The 21,144-nt window shown below is 41.6% G+C and overlaps 1 protein-coding gene across 7 annotated transcripts in view; it reads left to right on the top strand.

The window, feature by feature from the left end:
- Positions 1–21,144, top strand: part of BCAS3 (BCAS3 microtubule associated cell migration factor) — a 695,431-nt gene that overhangs the window by 19,989 nt on the left and 654,298 nt on the right. For all 7 annotated transcript variants that reach the window (XM_064378433.1, XM_064378430.1, XM_064378431.1 and 4 more), the window contains exon 5: positions 11,891–11,997. In XM_064378433.1, the coding sequence (XP_064234503.1) occupies positions 11,891–11,997 (107 nt within the window). The remainder of the gene's footprint in view (positions 1–11,890; positions 11,998–21,144) is intronic.

The raw sequence follows: 21,144 nt of genomic DNA, 5'->3' as shown, positions 1-21,144 counted from the left end.
GAGATAGGGTTTCATTGTGTTGGTCAGACTGGTCTTGAAGTCCTGACCTTGTGATCCACCTGCCTTGGCCTCCCAAAGTACTGGGATTACAGATGTGAGCCACTGCGCCTGGCCCTTTTTTTTTTGGGTTTTTTTTTTTTTTTTTTTGAGAAAGAATATCTCTCTGTCGCCCAGCCTGGAATGCCGTGGTGCAATCTCAGCTCACTGCAACCTCTGCCTCCTGGGTTCAAGGGATTCTTCTGCCTTAGCCTCCTGAGTAGCTGGGATTTCAGGTGTGCACCACCACGCTGGGACAAAGTCTTGCTCTGTCGCCCAGGCTGATGTGCAGTGGTACCATCTCAGCCCACTACAACCTCTGCCTCCTGGGTTCAAGTGATTATCCTGCCTTAGCCTCCCAAGTAGCTAGGATTACAGGCACATGCCACCACACATGGATCATTTTTTGTATTTTAAGTAGAGGTGGGGTTTTACCATGTTGGCCAGGCTGGTCTTGAACTCTGTACCTCAAGTGATCTGCCCTCCTCAGCCTCCCAAAGTGCTGGAATTACAGTCATGAGCCACTGTGCCTGGCCAGATTTCTTCATTCCTAGTCAATGTACCAACTTGGGCTTGCTGTTAGTAGAGATTCCGCTTTTGGAGTTCAGTAGAGAGGATGATTAACCAACCCTTTGTATCATGGTTACTGATCTCTTTCTGTTTTCAGGCAGTCTGATTTATTTATTTATTTACTTACTTTTTTTGAGATGGGAGTTTCACTCTTTTTTCCTGAGTTATTTATTTATTTTTTTCTGATGGAGTTTCACTCTTGTTGCCTAGGCTGGAGTGCAATGACACAGTCTCTGCTCACTGCAACCTCCCCCTCCTGGGTTCAAGCGATTCTCCTGCCTCAGCCTCCCGAATAGCTGGAATTTCAGGCATGTGCCACCACACCTGGCTAATTTTTGTGTTTTTAGTAGAGACAAGGTTTCCCCATGTTGGCCAGGCTGATCTTGAACTCCTGACCTAAGGTGATCTACCTGCCTCAGCCTCCTAAAGTGCTCAGGTTATAGGTGTGAGCCACTGGCTTGATTTGTACCCAGGCTTGTTTCTCTCGACACTACACTGAGAAAGTTATAAGTAGCCAAAGCAGTTTAATCTGACATTTTTCTGTCAAATTCTCTAAAGGTGAGAATATAGTTTAAATCCCAGAATACATCAGATCAAACCGATGCTGGTTTACTACACTATAATGGGAATTGCTTTCTAGCCTGTGCAGTGAAATTTTTACCATCCCCTAATCCCATACTTCATAGTTCATACTTGACCTTTTTTTTTTTTTTTTTAGACAGAGTATCACTTTTTTACCCAGGCTGGAGTGCAGTGGCATGAACTTGGCCCACTGCAGCCAACCTCCTGGGCTCAAGTCATCCTCCCACCTCAACCTGCTTAGAAGGTTGTACCACAGGCATGTACCACTATGCCTGGCTAATTTTTTGATTTTTTTGCAGATGGGGTCTCACCATGTTGCGTAAACTGGTCTCAAACTCCTGGGCTCAAGCAGTCTTCCTACTTTGACCTCATAAAATACTGGGAGCAGGTGTGAGCCACCATGCCTGGCATGGCCAGTTCTAATATCCAGGTCTAGTACTATATTTGAATGTTGGATTTCATGTTCAGTAGGCCCTTTTTTTTAGTTGAAAGTAATTGTTTTAAATAAAAAAGGGATTTTTTTTTTGAATTTTGGAAAAACAAGCATAGCATAAAATTTACCATTTTAACAGTTAAAAATTAAAAAAAAATATTTATTGATTATTAAAAATTGAGACAGGGTCTCACTGTGTTGCCCTGGTCTCAAACTGCTGGGCTCAAGTGATCCTCCTGTCTCAGCCTCTCAAAGTATTGGGATTATAGGTGTGAGCCACCTTGCACAGTCTTAATTTTTTTTAGTAGAGACAAGGTGTTGCTATGTTGCCCAGGCTGACCTTAAACTCAAGTGATCCTCCCACCTTGGTGTCCCAAAGTGGGATTGCACATTGCATACGTGGGCAACCACAGCCATTATCATTTTAAAGTATATAGTTCAGTATTATTAAGTAATTGACATTGTTGTACAACCATCTCCAGAATTCTTCATCATGCAAAACTGAAACTCTGTAACCATTACACAACAATTCCACAGTCTCCACCTCCTCCCAGCCCCTGGCAACTACCATTCTACTTTCTGTTTCTATGATTGTTTATTTATTTATTATAAAGATGAGGTTTCACCATGTTGGTCAGGCTGGTCTTGAACTCCCGACCTCAGGTGATCCGCCTGCCTTGGCCTGCAAAGTGCTTGGATTATAGGCATGAGCCACCATGCCCAACCTGTTTCTATGACTTTTAACTACTTTAGGGAACTCACATAGGGTAGAATCATAGATTATTTACCTTTTTCTGATTACCTTATTTCACTTAACATAATGTTCTCAAGGTTCATTCATGTTGTAGCATGTATCAGAATTTTCTTTAAAATTTGTCATTTTAAAGTTACTTCCCCTATAAGGTGTGAACAAAGAAACAAAACAATAGAGAAATAACTTACTGGTTAACATCAGGTCACTTAAGGTTACCTTTTGTTCTAAGGATTGAAACAGAGGGAACTTTATTATCATACCACATTTTAGTCATTCATTTGTTGAAAGACATTTGTGTTGCTTCTACCTTTTGGCTTTGTGAACAATGCTGTAACGAACAAACATAGGTGTACAAATATCTCTTCTAGTGGAATTATATCATTTAGTAATTCTTTAATTTTTTGAGGCACCACCATACTTTTTTCCTTAGAGGATTTTAAATTTTATTTTTAGAGACAGGGTCTTGTTGTGTCATTCAGGCTGGAATGCAGTGAAATGATCACAGCTCACTACAATTTTGAACTGCTGGGCTCGTGATTCTCCTTCCTCAGCCTCCCAAGTAGCTAGCGGTATAGGCACATGCCACCATGCCCAGCTTATTTTTAAATTTTTTGTAGAGATGAGGTCTTGCTATGTCACCCAGGCTGATCTTGAACTACTGGACTCAAGCAATCCTTCTGCCTCAGCCTCGTAAAGTGCTGGGATGCAGGCATGAGCCACTATACCTGGGCTCATAGCGGATTTAAAAATAATCTACTCATGGATCTGGGAAGGGGAGGGGTGTCATGCTTATAATCTTTGTGCACTTCTTGTCACTCCTCTCTGAATGTTTGCATCTCTTCTTTGACTTCTTTTTAGAGAGTTGGTGCAGTGGCTTACTAAAAGCTCTTTGTTCATACCTTTATGATTATATGATAAGATCAAAGAGCAAAAAGTATTTATTAGGAAATCTAGATGGCTCAGTCTGAGTCACTCTCCCATTATTGGAATAGTTGCTGTGGCCAAGGATGTAGTACTAGAATTGCTCAGCTAGTCACGTGCCTTGCCCTGTGTTTGACGGAGGATGAGATTAGTTACTGGAAAAGAGGGAGGTACAGAGTGGGAAGTGTGTGAGGTACACAAAGGTAATAGCTGCTGCAGCTGGGCACAGTGGCACACACCTGTAGTCCCAGATGCTCAGGAGGCTGAGGTAGGAGAATCGCTTGAGTCTAGGAGTTCTGGGCTACAATGTGCTATGCCAATTGGGTGTCTGCACTAAGTTCAGCATCAATATGGTGACTTCCCGGGAGTGGGGAACCACCGGGTTGCCTAAGGAGGGGTGAACCAGCCCAGTCTGGAAACAGTTAAAATTCCCATGATGATCAGTAGTGAGATGGTATCTGTGAATAATAGCACAGCAGTCCAGCCTGGGCAACACAGTGAGACCCCATCTCTAAAAGAAAATGCTGCTATAAGCTTCTATTGCTCTAGACGTTTGGGTACCACAGATGCCTCAAACTCTGATTTCTTTTCCCATCTAATTGTCTCTCCTTAGCAGCTGTGCACTGACCCCGTTTACCTTTCAGGTCATTAAAGCCACAGAACTCTTCATGCCTCAGGATCTTTGCAGAGGGGACCCTGTAGGTGAAATGTTATTTTCTGCCTCTGTCATCATCTACCTTTTAGAGTGTACAAAAATGACTCCACAAGCTGGGTGCAGTGGCTCATGCCTGTAATCCCAGCACTTTGGGAGGCCAAGAAGTGTATATCACTTGAGCCCAGGAGTTCAAGACTAGCCTCGGTAACATGGTAAAACCCCATCTCTACAAAAAAATACAAAAAAATTAGCTGGGTGAGGTAGTATGCCCTTGTAGTCCTAGCTACTCAAGAGGCTGAGGTGGGAGGATTGCTGCAGTCAAGGAGGTTGAAGTTTCAGTGAGCTGTGTTTGTGCCACTGCACTACAGAATGAGTGACAGGGCAAGACCCTGTCTCTGAATGAATGAGTAAATGAGGGATGGAGGGAAGGAAGGAAGGAAAAGAAAGAAGCAGGTTTGGGAAGAAAGATTCGGTTTTGGCCAGGCTCAGTGGCTTATGTGTGTAATTCCAGCACTTTGGGAGGCCGAGGCATGTGGATCATCTGAGGTCAGGAGTTCGAGATCAGTCTGGCCAACATGGTGAAAACCCGTCCCTTTTAAAAATACAAAGAAGAAAAACTAGCTGAGCATGGTGGTGGGTGCTTGTAATCCCAGCTACTCAGGGGGCTGAAGCAGGAGAATCAATTGAACCCGAGAGGCGGAGGTTCAGTGAGCTGCTGCACTCCAGACTGGGTGACAGAGCGAGACTCTGTCTCAAAAAAAAACAATATTAGCTGGGTTTAGTGACGTATATCTATAATTCCAGCTACTCAGGAGGCTGAGACACTGGAATCCCTTTAACCTAGGAGGCGGAGGTTGCAGTGAGCCGAGATCATACCACTGCATGCCAGCCTGGGTGATGGAGTGAGACTCTATCTCCAAAAAAAAGTCAGGAGAGTGATGAAATCAAGTCAAGGAAGAGAAATGTTTATTGCTTTATGATTTTAACAAAACATTTATTGTACAAAAATATGGCAAATAACACAAAAGTATACATTAGTGAATGAGTTTTTACAAATTCACTGCTTATGTAACTAGCACCTAAAATGTAGGATATAGTTGACCACTTAACAACATGGGTTTGAACTGCGCAGGTCCACTTTAGTTATGCCCAGACTTCTTGGAATAAATATGTTGGAAAATTTTTTGGAGATTTGTATGACACTTTGACAAAACTTGCAAATGAACCACATAGCCTAGAAATATCAAAAAAATTAAGAAAAAGATATGTTATGAATGCATAAGATGTATATAGATACTGATCTATTTTATCATTTACTATAAAATATGCACAAGTCTAGGCCAAGCACTGTGGCTTATGCCTGTAATCCCAGCACTTTGGGAGGCTGAGGTGGGTAAATCATTTGAGGTTAGGAGTTCAAGACCAGCCTGCCAACATGGTGAAATTCCATCTCTACTAAAAATACAAAAAAAAAAAAAAAGTAGCTGGTGTGATGGTACATGCCTGTAATCCCAGCTTCTTGGGAGGCTGAGGCAGGAGAATCGCTAGATCCTGGGAAGTGGTGGTTGCAGTGAGCTGAGATTGCTCCAGTGCACTCCAGCCTGGGTGACAGGGAGAGACTCCTTCTCAAAAAGAAAAAAAGTATGTTCTCTCTCTCCGTGTGTGTGTGTGTGTGTGTGTGTGTGTGTGTATGTGTATGTATAGATATACACACATAAATCTATTATAAAAAGTTAAAATTTATTGAAATGTACACACACACTTAACAGACAGTACATGGTGTCATCTATAACCATGTAAACAAATGCATAGATGCAGTATTAAATTATAACTGCATAAAATTAACTGCAGTACCTACTGTACTACTGTAATAATTTTGTAGTGACCTCCTGTTGCTGTTGCATGGAGCTCAAGTATTAAGAGTATCCACTTAACATCATATCTGGTGAGCGGTTTGTCTTTCTAGTAAATTGCATCACAGTAAAAAGTGATCTCTTTAGATTCTCACCTATTTTGCATCATGTTAATTGTAATACTATACCTTGAATAACACAGTGGGACCCATATGAAGTGCCCACTAGTGATGCTGGAAATTTTCCCAAGAAGCAGAGGTCATGACATGATAAAAACTTGAATTGACTGATAGGTACCGTAGATTGAAGTCTACAGCTGTGATTCAAGATAAATGAATCTGGCCTAAGGACTATTGTAAAAAAAAGAAAAGGATTTTTTTTTTTCTTTGAGACAGTGTCTTACTCTGTCACCCTGGGTGGAGTGCAGTGGTACAATCTCAACTCACTGCAACCTCCACCTCTGGGGCTCAAGTGATCCTCCCACCTCAGCCTCCCAAGTAGCTGGGACTGTAGGCATGCACCATAGTGCCTGGCTAATTTTTGTATTTTGTTTTTTTTTTTGTAGAGATGGGGTTTTGCCATATTGCCTATGCTGGTCTCAACCCCTGAGCTCAAGCAATCCACCCACCTTCTTCTCCCAAACTGCTAGAATTACAGGCGGGAGCCTCCATGCCCACCCTGAGAAAAGGAAATTCGTGATGCTACTATTGCAGTGACACCGGCAGGCACTAAAACCTTACACATTTTGCTAAATACTTTTTTATCTCATATTGAAAATGCAGGCTGGTGCGGTGGCTAATGCCTGTAATCCCAGCACTTTGGGAGGTTGAGGCAGGTGGATCACCTGAGGCCAGGAGTTCAAGACCAGTCTGGCCAACATGGAAAAACCCCATCTCTACTAAAAATACAAAAATTAGCCGGGTGTGGTGGCAGATGCCTGTAATCCCAGCTACTCGGGAGGATGATGCAGAAGAATCACTTGAACCTGGGAGGCGGAGGTAGCAGTGAGCCGAGATCATGCCACTGCACTCCAGCCTTAGCAACAGAGTGAGACTCTGTCTCAAGAAAATAGAAAATGCAGCTTTTAGGCCAGGTGCAGTGGCTCACATTTGTAATCCCAGCACTTTTGGAGATTGGGACTGGCAGATCACTTGAGCTCAGGAGTTTGAGACTAGCCTGGGCAATATGGCAAAACCCTGTCTCTATAAAAATTAGCTGAGTATGGAGGCGTGTCCCTGTAGTCCCAGGCAGGAGAAATGGTTTGAGCTTGGGAGACAGAGGTTGCAGTGAGCCGAGATAGCACATTGCACTTCAAGCCTGGGCAATGGGAGTGAAACCTTGTCCCAGAAATCAATTGGTCAATCAATCAGTCAATCAAATGCAGCTTTTACATAGGTACAAGATGCTATAAGAAAGACTTACCTATAACTAATATGATTTGAGAAAAAGTGAAGTCATTATATGGCAACTTAAAGCAAAAGGAAGGTGAAAAATCTAAAACTGGAGAATTTAATGCCAGAAAAGGGTGGTTTGATAATTGTAGAAAGAAGCTTGGTTTCAAAAATGTCAAGATAAAAAGAGAACCAGTTTCTGCCAACCAAGAGGCAGCAGGGGAGTTCCCAGGTGCCATTAAGAAAATCATTGAGGAGAAAGGTTATCTGTCTGAATGAGTTTTTAATGCTGATGAAAATGCTGTATTCTGAGAAAAAAAAAGCCACAAAAGACATTTATTAGGAAGAGAAGTGCACAACTGGAATTGAGACAGGAAGGCATAGACTATTTTGTGCTAATGCAGTCATGTTTATAATCAGGACTGTCCTTATCTATAATGCTGCTAACCCCTGAGCTTTGGAGGGAAAAGATAAATAGCAGCTGCCAATTTTTTCATTGTACAACAAGGTGACCTAGACAGTAGGAACCCTTTTTCTGGACTGGTGTAATTGATGCTTTGTTCCTAAAGTCAGGAAGTACCTGGTCAGTAAGGGACTGCCTTTCAAAGTTTTTTTGAGGCTGGGCACAGTGGCTGACAACTGTAATCCCAGCACTTTGGGAGGTTGAGGCAGTGGATCACTTGAGGTTAGGAGTTTGAGACCAGCCTGGCCAACATGGTGATACTCCATTTCTACTGATACAAAAATTAGCCAGGCATGGTGGCGTGTGCCTGTAATCCCACCTACCCAGGAGGCTGAGGTACAAGAATCACTTGAATCTTGGAGGCAGAGGTGGCAGTGAGCCAAGATTATGGCACTGCACTACAGCCTGGGCAACAGTAAGACTCAGTATCAAAAAAAAAAAAGTTTTATTGATATTGCACAGTGCCCCTGGCTACCTGAAATCTCATGAATTCAATACCAAAGGTGTGGAAGTAGTCTACTTGCCCCCAGACACAGTGTCTTTATCTTGATCTAGGGCCTCTAGATCAAAGGGTCACACAGACCTTTTAAAGTTCACTACACACAGTACTCTATGGAAAGGATTACCAAGTCTGTGAAAGAACCCTGATGGAACATCAAGAAAGCCTGGAAGGATCACACCATTGAAGGTGCCATCAGTCTTACAGAAATAACCATGAAAGCCAGCAAGCTTGAAACAATAAATTCTGCTGGGGAAAACTATCCATATGTTTTGCATGACTTACAGGATTTACAATAGATAATACCATCGAGAAAGTCGTGAAAGAGGGCTGAGCATGGTGGCTCATGCCTGTAATCCCAGCACTTTGGGAGACCCAGGCTGGTGGATCACCTTCGGTCAGGAGTTCAAGACCAGCCTGGCCAACATGGTGAAACCCTGCCTACTAAAAATACAAAAATTATCTGGGCGTGGTGGCCAGACGCCTATAATCTCAGCTACTTGGGAGGCTGAGTCACAAGAATTGCTTGAGCCTGGGAGGCAGAGTAAGCCAAGATCGTGCCACTGCATTCCAGTCTGGGTGACAGAGACTTTGTCTCAAAAAAAAAAAAAAAGAAAAGAAAATAATGAAAAAGGTGTAGATGTGGTAAAAAAGAAGAGAGGTGAAGGGTTTCAAGATAGCGATCTTGGAGAAATTCAAGAACTAATAGATACAACACCAGCAAACTTAAGAGAAGACAGCTTGATGGAGCTCAGTGCTTCCAAACCAATGCTAGATGATGAGGAAGAAGATGTAGAAGAAACAGTGCCAGAAGATTGATGTTAGATAGTCTCCCAGAAAGTTTCCAGTTATTTAAGCTGCTTTTGACTTCTTTTAGACATAGATCTTTCTATAATACTGGCACCGAAATAAAAGCAAATGGTGGAAGAAAGATTGGTACTATATAGAAATGTTTTTAGAGAAATTTGCAGAAATATCAGACACAAAGTACAGTATATTTTCATAAAGTTATACTGAGCATGCTGCCTCTCCTGCCTTCCCTTCCATCTCTCGCTACCCCGTGAGAGCAGACCAATTCCTCCTCTTCTTCCTCTTCCTCAGCCTACTCACTGTGAAGACAAGAATGAAGGCTTTTTCTTTTCTTTTTTTTTTTTGAGACAGAGTTTCACTCTTGTTGCCCAGGCTGGAGTGTAATGGCGCGATCTCGGCTCGCCACAACCTCTGCCTCCCAGGTTCAAGCAATTTTCCTGCCTTAGCCTCCTGAGTAGCTGGGATTAAGGCATGTGCCACCATGGCTGGCTAATTTTGTGTTTTTAGTAGAGACGGGGTTTCTCCATGTTGGTCAGGCTGGTCTCGAACTCTTGACCTCGGGTGATCCACCCACCTTGGCCTCCCAAAGTGTTGGGATTACAGGCGTGAGCCATAGCTCCTGGTCATGAAGACTTTTTTGATGATCTGCTTCCATTTAATGGATTCGCTCATGTATATTCTAAGAATACAGTATATAAAACATATAACATACAAAATATGTGTTAATTGACTGTTTATGTTAACAGTAAGCCTTCTGGCCAGTGGTAAGCTATTAACAATTAAGTTTTTGGGTGAGTCAAAACTTATACGTGCCTATATTCTGTCCTAGCACTTTGGAAGGCCAAGGTGGACGGATCACTTGAGGCCAGGCACTCGAGACCAGCCTGGGCAATATGGCAAAACCCCATATCTAGTAAAAATTAAAAAAATTAGCCAGGTGTGAGATCATGCCACTACACTCTGGCCTGGGTGATAGAGTGAGACTCTATCTCAAAAAAAAAAAAAGACCCTAAAACCTTATACCTTTTTTTCTTTTTTTGTGGAGACAGGGTCTTGCTCTGTCACCCAGGCTGGAGTGGAGTGCAGTGATATAATCTCATTTTACTGCATCCTTGACCTCCCAATCTCAAGCGATCTTCCCACTTCAGCCTCCCTAGCGACTGGGACTACAGGCGTTTGTCACCACACCCAGCTAATTTTTGTATTATTTGTAGAGATGGGGTTTCGCCATGTTGCCCAGGCTAGTCTCAAACTCCTGGTCTCAAGCAGTATGCCCACCTTGGCCTCCCAAAGTGCTGGGATTACAGGCGCAAGCCACCATGCTCGGCCTATACATGGATTTTGATTGCATTGGGGGATGAGGGGGACTGATAATCCCTTCACATTGTTCAAGGGTCAACTGTACTTTTCCACTTCCGGTCTTTATGTCCTTTATTTTTCGTTCCTAATTGCACTGTCTGGGGCCTGTAGTACAATGTTGAATATAAGTTTTAAGTTTGGGCATCTTTGCCTTGTTCTGCCTCATTGGGAGGAAGCATTCAGTCTTTTACCATAGTATGATGTTAGCTATCATGTTTTCATAGACATCCTTTATTCTTGGTTTGCTGAGTTTTTTTTTTTTTTTTTTTTAAAGATGGGGTTTCACCATGTTGGTCAGGCTGGTCTTGAACTCCCGACCTCAAGTGATCCGCCCACCTTGGCCTCCAAAGTGCTTGGATTACAGGTGTGAGGCACCACGCCCAGCCTTGTTTGCTGAGTTTTTAAAAAAATAAAATAGCTGTTGTATTTTAGCAAATGCTTTTTTTAAACATCTGTTGAAATGGTCATATGATTTTTCTCCTTTATTCTGTTAATGTTGCAAATTGTGATTGGTTTTTTCAATGTTCAACCATCTTACATTTCTGGGATAAACCCCGTATTTTAGTGATTGATTATCCTTTCTATATTGTGGAATTCAATTTGCTAGTCTTTGTAAAGTATTTTTATATCTGCATTCATGAGGAGTATTGATTTATAGTTTCCTTACAATACCTTAGTCTGGCTTTGGTTGCCCCAGAATGAGTTGATGCTTCTTTCCTTCTCTTCTGTGTTTAGAAAAGTGTGTAAGGCCAGACACAATGGCTCATGCCTATAATCTCAGCACTTCGGGAAGCTGAGACAGGTGGATTGCTTGAGCTCAGGAGTTTGAGACCAGCCTGGGCAACATGGTGAAACCCTGTCTCTATAAAAAATACAAAAAATTAGCTGGGCATTATGTCACATGCCTGTAGTCCCAGCTGCTTGGGAGGCTGAGGTGGGAGGATCACGTGAGCCTAGAAGGTCAAGACTGCAGTGAGCTATGATGGCACCACTGTACTCCAGCCTGAATGAAAGACTGAGATTCTGTCTCAAAAAAAAAAAAAGTTTGTGTAGAATTGATGTTACTATTTCTAGAGCCAAGGCCTCACTCTTGTCACCTAGGCTGGAATACAATGGTGCCATCATAGCTCGCTACAGCCCTGAATTCTTTGCCAAAGCCTTCTTCCACTTCAGTCTCCAGAGTATCTGGGACTATAAGTGTGTGCCACCAAGCCTAGCTATTTATTATTGTTATTATTTTTATAGAGACAGGATCTTGCTATGTTGCCCAGTCTGGTTTTGAACTCCTGGCCTCAGGTGATCCTCCTACTTTGGCCTCTCTTAAATGTTTGATATTATTTAAATGGTGTGGCTAGAAGCTATGTTGAAATGGACCAAGAAATGACAGATAGATAAGGAAATAGATCACCAGGATGGACAACTTTGAGAGTTCTGGCTATGAAGAGAAGAGATGATAGTTACTAGAGAGACGTAAAGATCGAATCAGGCATTAAAGAAGTACAGTTGTTTTCTTGATTGACATTGTCTTTTAAATTTGCTTCTTTGTTACTTAATTCTAATGCAGATACATCAAGAAATCTGGAATTTCATGAAATACACAGCACTGGGAATGAACCACCTTTGCTGATTATGATTGGCTACAGTGATGGAATGCAGGTTTGGAGCATACCTGTAAGTACGCATATGGTTGAATACCTAAAACGTTATACTTTTCAGCATGTTAGCTTATGTGAAATCTGTAGATTTTTTTTTTTTGAGAGAGTCTCACTCTTTCACCCAGGCTGGAGTGCAGTGGTGCGATCTCAGCTCACTGCAACCTCCGCCTCTCATGTTTAAGCATTTCTTCTGCCTCAACCTCCTGAGTATCTGGGATTACAGGCGTACATCACCATGTCCAGGTAATTTTTGTATTTTGTATATATATATATATATTGTTTTGAGATGGAGTTTTGCTCTTGTTGCCCAGGCTGGAGTGCAACGGCATGACCTCAGCTCACTGCAACCTCTGCCTCCCAGGTTCAGGCGATTCTCTTGCCTCAGCCTCCTATGTAGCTGGGATTACAGGCATGCGCCACTGTGCCTGGCTAATTTTGCTTTTTTTTTGAGATGGAGTCTTGCCCTGTTGCCCAGGCTGGAGTGCAGTGGTGTGATCTTGGCTCACTGCAACCTCTGCCTCCCAGGTTCAAGTGATTCTCCTGCCTCAGTCTCACAAGTAGCTGGGACTACAGGCATCTGCATCTGCCACCACGCCTGGCTAATCTTTTGTATCTTTAGTAGTGACAGAGTTTCACCATGTTAACCAGGCTGGTCTCAAATTCCTGACCTCGTGATCCATGCACCTTGGCCTCCCAAAGTGCTGGGATTACAGGCATGAGCCACTGTGCCTGGCCCTAATTTTGTATTTTTAGTAGAGACGGAGTTTCTCTATGTTGGTCAGGCTTGTCTTGAACTCCTGACCTCAGGTGATCTGCCTGCCTCGGTCTCCCAAAGTGCGGGGATTACAGGCATGAGGTACTGCGCCTGGCCCAGTATTTCACAATTTTAAATGGAGACAGGGTCTTACTGTGTTGCCTAGGCTGGTTTTGAATTCTTGGGCTCAAGTAATCCTCCCACTTGGCCTCCTAAAATGTGGGCATTATAGGCATGAGCCATTGTGCTTGGCCAATTCTATTCTACTTTTTTTTTTTTCCAGGGGCGGTGGCTCATGCCTGTAATCCCAGCACTTTGGGAGGTCGAGGTGGGTGGATCACAAGGTCAGGAGATCGAGACCATCCTGGCCAACATAGTGAAACCCCATCTCTATTAAAAAAAAAAATTCTATTCTTAAAATTTTCATATAATTAAGTATCTAAGATGTGGAATTTTTTTTTTAACTTGGCTTTACTTTTTTTTTTTTTTTTTTTGAGACGGAGTTTCGCTCTTGTTACCCAGGTTGGAGTGCAATGGCGCGATCTCGGCTCACCGCAACCTCTGCCTCCTGGGTTCAGGCAATTCTCCTGCCTCAGCCTCCTGAGTAGCTGGGATTACAGGCACGCATCACTATGCCCAGCTAATTTTTTGTATATTTAGTAGAGACAGGGTTTCACCATGTTGACCAGGATGGTCTCGATCTCTTGACCTCGTGATCCACCCGCCTTGGCCTCCCAAAGTGCTGGGATTACAGGCTTGAGCCACTGCGCCTGGCCATCTTGGCTTTACTTTTTAGAGGTAGAAGAATCATGCTGTTATGTCGTGAAATTAGAAGTATTCTTTTTCTTTTGTCTTTTGGGAAATGTAGCTGACATTTTTCAGGATCCCGCAATTTTCTTTGTAATTTCGATATTGTTCCAAAGACATGGAAAAAGTACTTAAAAATTGGCAGTGTTTTTTTTCTTACTGGGAGAAATATCTGGGTTGTGATAAAATGAAAGGATTTTTTAAGTATAACTTTTTCTTACTAATAGAGACTACATTTTGCTTCATTATGCTGTTTGTTGACAGAATTGAAGACAAAGAGGACGCTATACCTTTAACGAGAGGGTTGAGCCTGTATGGTTAGGGGTGTGGACTGGATTGAACACATTCCTTTGGTGGTACTCAGGTTGCTTTAACTGCCCGCTTGTTTTGGTTATAATTAGAGGTATTACTTTTAATAGTTTTGAAGTTAACTTCTGTTTATCTTTGAGTAATTAAGGTTTATTCCTCCTTAGGCCTAGATTGTATTTTGAGAAGCTTGAATAATTTTTTTTTTATGGAATTTTTCTTTGACCAATCATATATTGTTGTAATACCCCTATATCATGAATTAGGGCCTGGTGCAGAGGCTCATGCCTGTAATCCCAGCACATTGGGAGGCCAAGGCAGGTGGATCATTTGAAGTCAGGAGTTCAAGACTAGCCTGACCAATTCTGTCTCTACTAAAAATACAGAAAAAGTTAGCTAGGTGTGGTGGTGCATGTCTGTAGTCCCAGCTACTCGGAGGCTGAGGCAGGAGAATTGCTTGAACCTGGGAGGGGAAGGTTACAGTGAGCCAAGATCACGCCACTACACTCCAGCCTGGGCGACAGAGCAAGACTCTGTCTCAAAAAACAAACAAATATAGTGAGACCTTGTCTCTAAAAAAATTTTTAAAAATTAGCCAGGCATAGTGGCATGTGCCTGTGGTTCCAGCTACTTGAGAGGATGAGGTAGGAGGATTGCCTGAGCCTGGGAGGTTGAGGCTGCAGTGAGCCATGGTTATGCCATTGCACTCCAGCCTGGGTGACAGAGTGAGACCTTGTCTCAGTCAATCAATCAATGAGACAATAACAATCTGGAAAAATAAGCTGCTTATATTCCATTGATTGAGCTCTCAATATGGTCAAAGAGGTTTATATACATATTTTTTCTCATCTAATATAGAAGTTATCTTGTTTTACAGGTGGGAAGGTCACACTGCTTTTAAGAGGTGGAACTAGAATTTAAACTAGTTCTGTCTGCATTCCAATTCAAAGCCCATAATCTAAGAGCTAGCTGTACTTCATCACTTTTCAAATGTGACAGCTAAAGTTATGACATGCGAGTAGTTTTGTAGTTTAGGTTTAGTTTTTGTAGAGGTGAAGGGAATTTTCCCCTCTCCCTCTGAAATAAATTGGCAATAGATTAACAGGAGAAAAAGCATACATGTGCACGAGAGCCACACAAAATATGAGACTCACAGAAGGGCCTGATGGCCGAAGCTTCCATAGTACTTTCTTCATGAGGAGAGGGAGATGGAGGAATGTAGTCAATTTTCAGAGTTAGTAAATGATTCTCAGGAAAGTTGAATGGGCCCGAAGAGCAGGAAATTGTTTATAAGTGGTTTTCTTGAGAAATGGGATCTGAGAAGAGATGATAGCCTGTGACAAAGTCTGTCTAGATGTGGTGTCATTTCTTGGCTTTCCTTCCTGCAATTTGATATTTGGAAATTAAAAAAAAAGGATGGTTGTGTCTGTACTGAACAGGTATAGAGTTTTCTTTCTTGTCATTATTAACTAAACGATGCAGTATGATTACTTACATAGCATTTACATTGTACTAGGTATTATAAGTAAGAGATAAAGTATATAAGAGGAAGTGTATAGCTTGTATGCAAATACTATGCCATTTTATGTACAGGACTTGAGCATCATGGATTTTGGTATCTATTGGTGGTTTGTGGAACCAGTCCCCCACAGATGCTGAGGGACAATTGTATTTGCTTTTTTTTGTTTGTTTTGTTTTGAGACTGAGACTCTGTTGTCCAGGCTGGAGTGCAGTTGTGCCATCTCAGCTCACTGCAACCTCCATCTCCTGGGTTCAAGTGATTTTCATGCCTCATCCTCCCGAGCAGCTGGAACGACAGATGTGAGCCATCATGCCGTTCTAATTTTTATATATTTTTAAGTAGAAATGGGATTTCACCATGTTGGCCAGGCTGGTTTCAAACTCCTGACCTCAGGTGATCTACCCACCTTGGCCTCCCAGAGTGCTGGGATTATAGGTGTGAGCTACTGTGCCAGGCCTGCATTTTAAAAATAAAGATGAGGTCTCAGTGTGTTGCCCAGGTTGGTCTTGATGCCTGGCCTCAGGCAGTCCTCCTGCCATGGCCTCCCTAAGCAGTGGTATTACAGATGTGAGCCATCATGCCTGGCTGTGTATTTGCTTTTGAGTAAATGTAGGTGGGCAGAAAATCAACCCTTGTCCAAACCTTAGCTTAGTTTTTGCTTCTAGTATGTGCTCAGGACTTCCTCTAGTTGAGTTTAATATAACTATCCCACTGTGGCTCATGCCTGTAATCCCAGCACTTTGGGAAGCTGAGGCAGGCGGATAACTTGCGGTCAGGAGTTCAAGACCAGCCTGGCCAACATGGTGAAACTCCATCTCTACTAAAAATATAAAAAAGAAAGACAAAACTGTCCATCTTGGAGTCTCAGGTTAAGAAAATTAGCATATCCTGGTTAAACATTTAAGCAAATTGTCTGTTGAAGTACATAGATATGAATGGAACTTAGATGATGTCTAGGAATATCATTAATTAGAGTCAGCTCAAAAGCAGAACTACGCAGTAGTTTGCTGCCCAATCTCTACCGCTTTGTAAATGAGATGGCTGCAGGAAAACACCAACTTTCCTAGCTTTCCTGAGCTCTCACAGCCCTTCTTTCAACACACCTGATGTAACATAGAATGATTGTTATGCTTGTGTTCTGGATAAACAACCCTTTTTCAACCCATGCCTAACAATGTTATTGCCTCTTTTTTGGTGAGGTAAATATAGGCTTTCTTGCTTAAAATTTTTCATTAAAAAAATCGAAGGTATCTTTGTATATATTTTAAAAATCAAATAGTTTTGTGAGATTCAAATATGAAAAAAACATAGTTCTATACTCCTTCAAATCTAGTAGTTGTTGTCATTTTAGTAGTTATTTCAATCATTTCAAAATATAGTATTTATTATTTATTTTTATTTTGAGATGGAGTCTCACTGCAACACCCAGGCTGGAGTGCAGTGGTGCGATCTCAGCTCACTGCAACCTTCGCCTCTCAAGTTCAAGCGATTCTCCTGCCCCAGCCTTCTGAGTAGCTAGGACTACAGGTGCCCGCTACCACCAGATTTTTGTATTTCTAGTAGAGACAGGGTTTCACTATATTGGCTAGGCTAGTCTTAAACTCCTGACCTCAAGTTATCCGCCTGCCTCAGCCTCCCAAAGTGCTGGGATTACAGGAGTGAGCCACCATGCTGGCCTCAAAATATACTACTTGAAGTTTTTTTCTCCCAGCCTTAGATTGATTGGTGCCACCCTATATTGGTGTGATAGTATGTCGTGCTTTTTTCATATTACAACATAAGTTGTACATTCATTTATTTTTATTTAAATCTCTCTCTTCTACTAGCTCCAAGACTGTGAAGACCACATCTATTGTGCTTACCCACTGTATATCCCAGACATGGGCTGAATCAGTGAACATCATTTAAATCTTCATAGTTCACCAGCCACCCTACCATAACATCTGTCACCATCTAACATGGTATATATTTGTTTATTATCTATCTTCCCCACCTACCAGAATGGAAATTCCACAAGGAGAATATTATTTGTACTTATCCCATACATTTATTAATTCATTCACTCAGCAAAGATTTATTAATTGTCTATTACATACCAGACTGTGAGGGTGCTGGGATAACACTGAACAAAACAAAGTCATTCTCCTTATGGAATTTCCATTCTGGTAGGTGGGGAAGATAGATAATAAATATATATCATGTTAGATGGTGATAGATGTTATGGTAGGGTGGTTGGTGTTGCTGTGGGTTGCTTTTTTATATAGGATGGTCTGAGAAAGCCTCTCAAAGACACAGTGACATAGTGATGTGAAGTTATTCACGTGGGTATTTGAGGGAGGAACACTCCAAGCCAGTGCAAACACTGTGGTGCAGAATATGTTTCTTATATTGAAGAACAGCAAGGAGGCAGTTTAGCTGGAGTTCGGGGAACAAAGCAAAGAATAAAAGAGCTGGCAGTCGGCTAGGGCTTTGTTTTAGCCCTTGTAAGGACATCTAAAATATCAAATATAGAGCAAAGTTGAAATTTTACAGTGAAAATACTTACACCTGCCATCTAGAGCAGCAGTCTCCAACCTTTTTGGCACCAGGGACTGGTTTTGTGGAAGATAATTTTTCCATGGACCAGGGCTGGGGTGGGGATATTTTCAGGATGATCCAAGCACAGTAAATGTATTGTTCACTTTATTTTGATTATAATTACATTGTAATATATAATGAAATAATTTTACAACTCAGCATAATATAGAATCAGTGGGAGTTCTGAGCTTGTTTTCCTGCAACTAGATGGTTCCATCTGGGGGTGATGGGAGACAGTGACAGATCATCAGGCATTAGATTCTCTTAAGGAGCACGAAACCTAGACCCCTCACATGGGCAGTTCACGGTAGGGTTCTTGCACCTATGAGAATCTAATGCTGCTTGCTGACCTGACAGGAGGCAGAACTTAGGTAGTTATGTGCGCAATGGGGAGCAGCTGTGAATACAGATGAAGCTTCGCTTTTGCTTGCCTGCTTCTCACCTCCTGCCTTGAGGTCTGGTTCCTAACCAGTACCTGGCCAGGGATTGAGGACCCCTCAACTAGAGTATACCCTTAAAATTTTACTATTCTTTTTCTTTTTTCCAGTTGTTTTTTTCAGGCAACCCTCAGAACCAAAAGGGGTTCATAGAGCTGCCTACTATACTTTGTCTCATATCCATCTTATTCAGTGCATTTCAGAGGAAATGCAAACATCAACATACTTTCCCTTAACTACTTTTGCATGCATACAATTAACTAGCATTCAATATTTGGTTAGTTTTTAAATTTTTTTAGAGCCTTGCTCTGTTGCTCTGGCTGGAGGGCACTGGTGCCATCCCTGCTCACTGCAGCCTCTACCTCATGGGTTCAAGCAATTCTCATGCTTCAGCCTCGTGAGTAGCTGGGATTACAGGCACATGCCACCATGTCTGGCTAATTTTTGTCATCTTTTAAATTTTAGCTATTTTGGTGTTTGATACCTTGAGGATTTACTTAGCATTAGCCTTTCCCTGACGACTTATAATGTGGAGTACTTTTTCATGTTTCTTGGCCATTTGTATATCTTTTAGCCATGATTTGTATAATTTATTTGCCCATTAAAAATCTTAGTTGTAGAAGCCATTGGAGGACTTTGAATAGAGGTAATATCACTTTTAAAAAGAAGAAAGGTATGTGAGGAGCAGATTTGGGTAGAAAGGTAGTGAATTTGGTTTTAAATGTGTGACCCATACTGGTGATAGTAATCTGTTACTGGCAGCAAAAAGGTGAAGTGTGGAAAATGAGAGTAAACTTATAGAAACCTGTAGAATTTGCCAGTGCACCCAACCAAACATGTGTATAGTTTACAGAAGTATAGTTTGTGCCAACTTTTAGAAAACTCAAAAAGTAATTTGTCTTTTTTGACAAATGGTTTGAAAAACACTATCACCAAGGCATCTAGTTAGAGGAGTTGTTTTGATTAGTATGTTTAGACATGCAATCATGTATTATTTTATTTCACAAAATTAACATTTCTGTGATTATTAACATTCATTTTAGCATTATACATTCTTTGTAGTCATGAGAATAAAATATACAATTTTCAAGGAGGGGATTTGAATTGCAGGATGAGTAGTTGGACTTACTCTTTCAGCTATAATAATTTGGACTCATTGAACATGTTTTGGTAACATGTAATCCAAATGCTGCCTGTAATATTGATCTTGTGGTGGCATTAGGATGAATAGCAGGAGAAAAGAAAGGTTATAAGGCTAGTTAGGAGTGAATTTCAACACTATCTAAATGTTAGATGTTGAGAGCCTGAACTAACTTTGTTGTTGTGACAGGATTACCAAAAACCATGGTAAGTGGTTAGACATTTAGAAGAGAAGAAAGTCAAAGATGTTTCCAGAGTCTTGACCTGGGGGCTGGTGCTGCTTGGTATGAAAGATGGCATTATTTTAGCAGAAATAGAATTTGATTATTAGACTTACACTATGTTAAAAATAATATAAAGCAAAAATTATATAGTATATTGTCATAAGTAATAAAGGGTTCCCAGTTAAAGTTTCAGTGGTAAAAGTCTCTCGATATTTTTCCTCATACTTTTTGCTATCTGTTTAAATGGCTACTTAGTTTTCTCTTCTTTTTTTTTCAAAGACATAGTCTTGCTCTGTCACCCAGGCTGAAGTGTAGTGGTGCAATCACGACCTCAACGTCCTGGGCTCAAGCGATTCCTCCACCTCAGCCTCCTGAGTAGCTGGGACCACAGGTGTGCACCACCATGCCCAGCTGATTTTTTTTTTGGTAGAGATGGGGTTTTGCTATGTAGTCCAGGCTGGTCTCAAACTCTTGAGCTTAAACGATCCTCTTGCCTTCCCCTTCCACAGTGCTGGGATTACAGGTGTGAGCCACTATGGCTAGTGTCTTATCTTCTTTTGAAATGCTTATTTTTTTCTAAAAAAATTGAAAATATATTTTTTACAGTACCTAGAATATGGCAGTTGTATTGTGTGGAAACAGTATACAGTTGGCCCTCGGTATCCATGGATTCTGAATACATGGATTCAGTCAATATGGATAGAAAATATTTGGGAAAAAAGTAAAAAATAATTCAACAATAAAAAATAACACAAATAAAAATGACAGTATAGGCCGAATGCGGTGGCTCACACCTGTAAACCTCAGCACTTTGGAAGGCCGAGGTGGGCAGATCACGAGGTCAGGATTTCAAGACCAGCCTGGCCAACATCGTGAAACCCCATCTCTACTAAAAATATAAAAAATTAGCTGGGTGTGGTGGGGTGGACATCTGCAATTTCAGCTATTCGGGAGGCTGAGGCGGGAAAATCGCTTGAACCCAGGAGGCAGAGGTTGCAGTGAGCCGAGATTGTGCCATTGCACTTCAGCCCTGGCAATGGTGTGAGACTCTGTCTCAAAAAAATAAAAATAAAAAATAAAAGGACAGTATAGCTATTTACATAGCATTTGCATTGTATTAGGTATTATAAGTAATTTAGAGATTATTTAAAGTATGTAGGAGGATGTGGATAGGTTATATATGCATAGGTTATGTGCAGATGCCATGCCATTTTATAAAAGGGACTTGAGCATTGGAGGTTTTGGTGTCCACAGGGATTCTGGAACCAATCCCATGTGGATACAGAGGGATGACAGTATTTTTGTTTCAAAAGTTAGTATTTGTAGTGTTTTCCTGGAGGTGTGTTCACACGGTACTTCAATGACCTAACACTAGGTGTCGCTACCACATTGAGCT

The sequence above is a fragment of the Aotus nancymaae genome, unplaced genomic scaffold, assembly GCF_030222135.1.
Source record: "Aotus nancymaae isolate 86718 unplaced genomic scaffold, 86718_ANA_hifiasm-v0.15.2.pri h1tg000018l, whole genome shotgun sequence".
Lineage (NCBI taxonomy): Eukaryota > Metazoa > Chordata > Mammalia > Primates > Aotidae > Aotus > Aotus nancymaae.
This window is presented reverse-complemented; position numbering and strand designations above follow the sequence as displayed.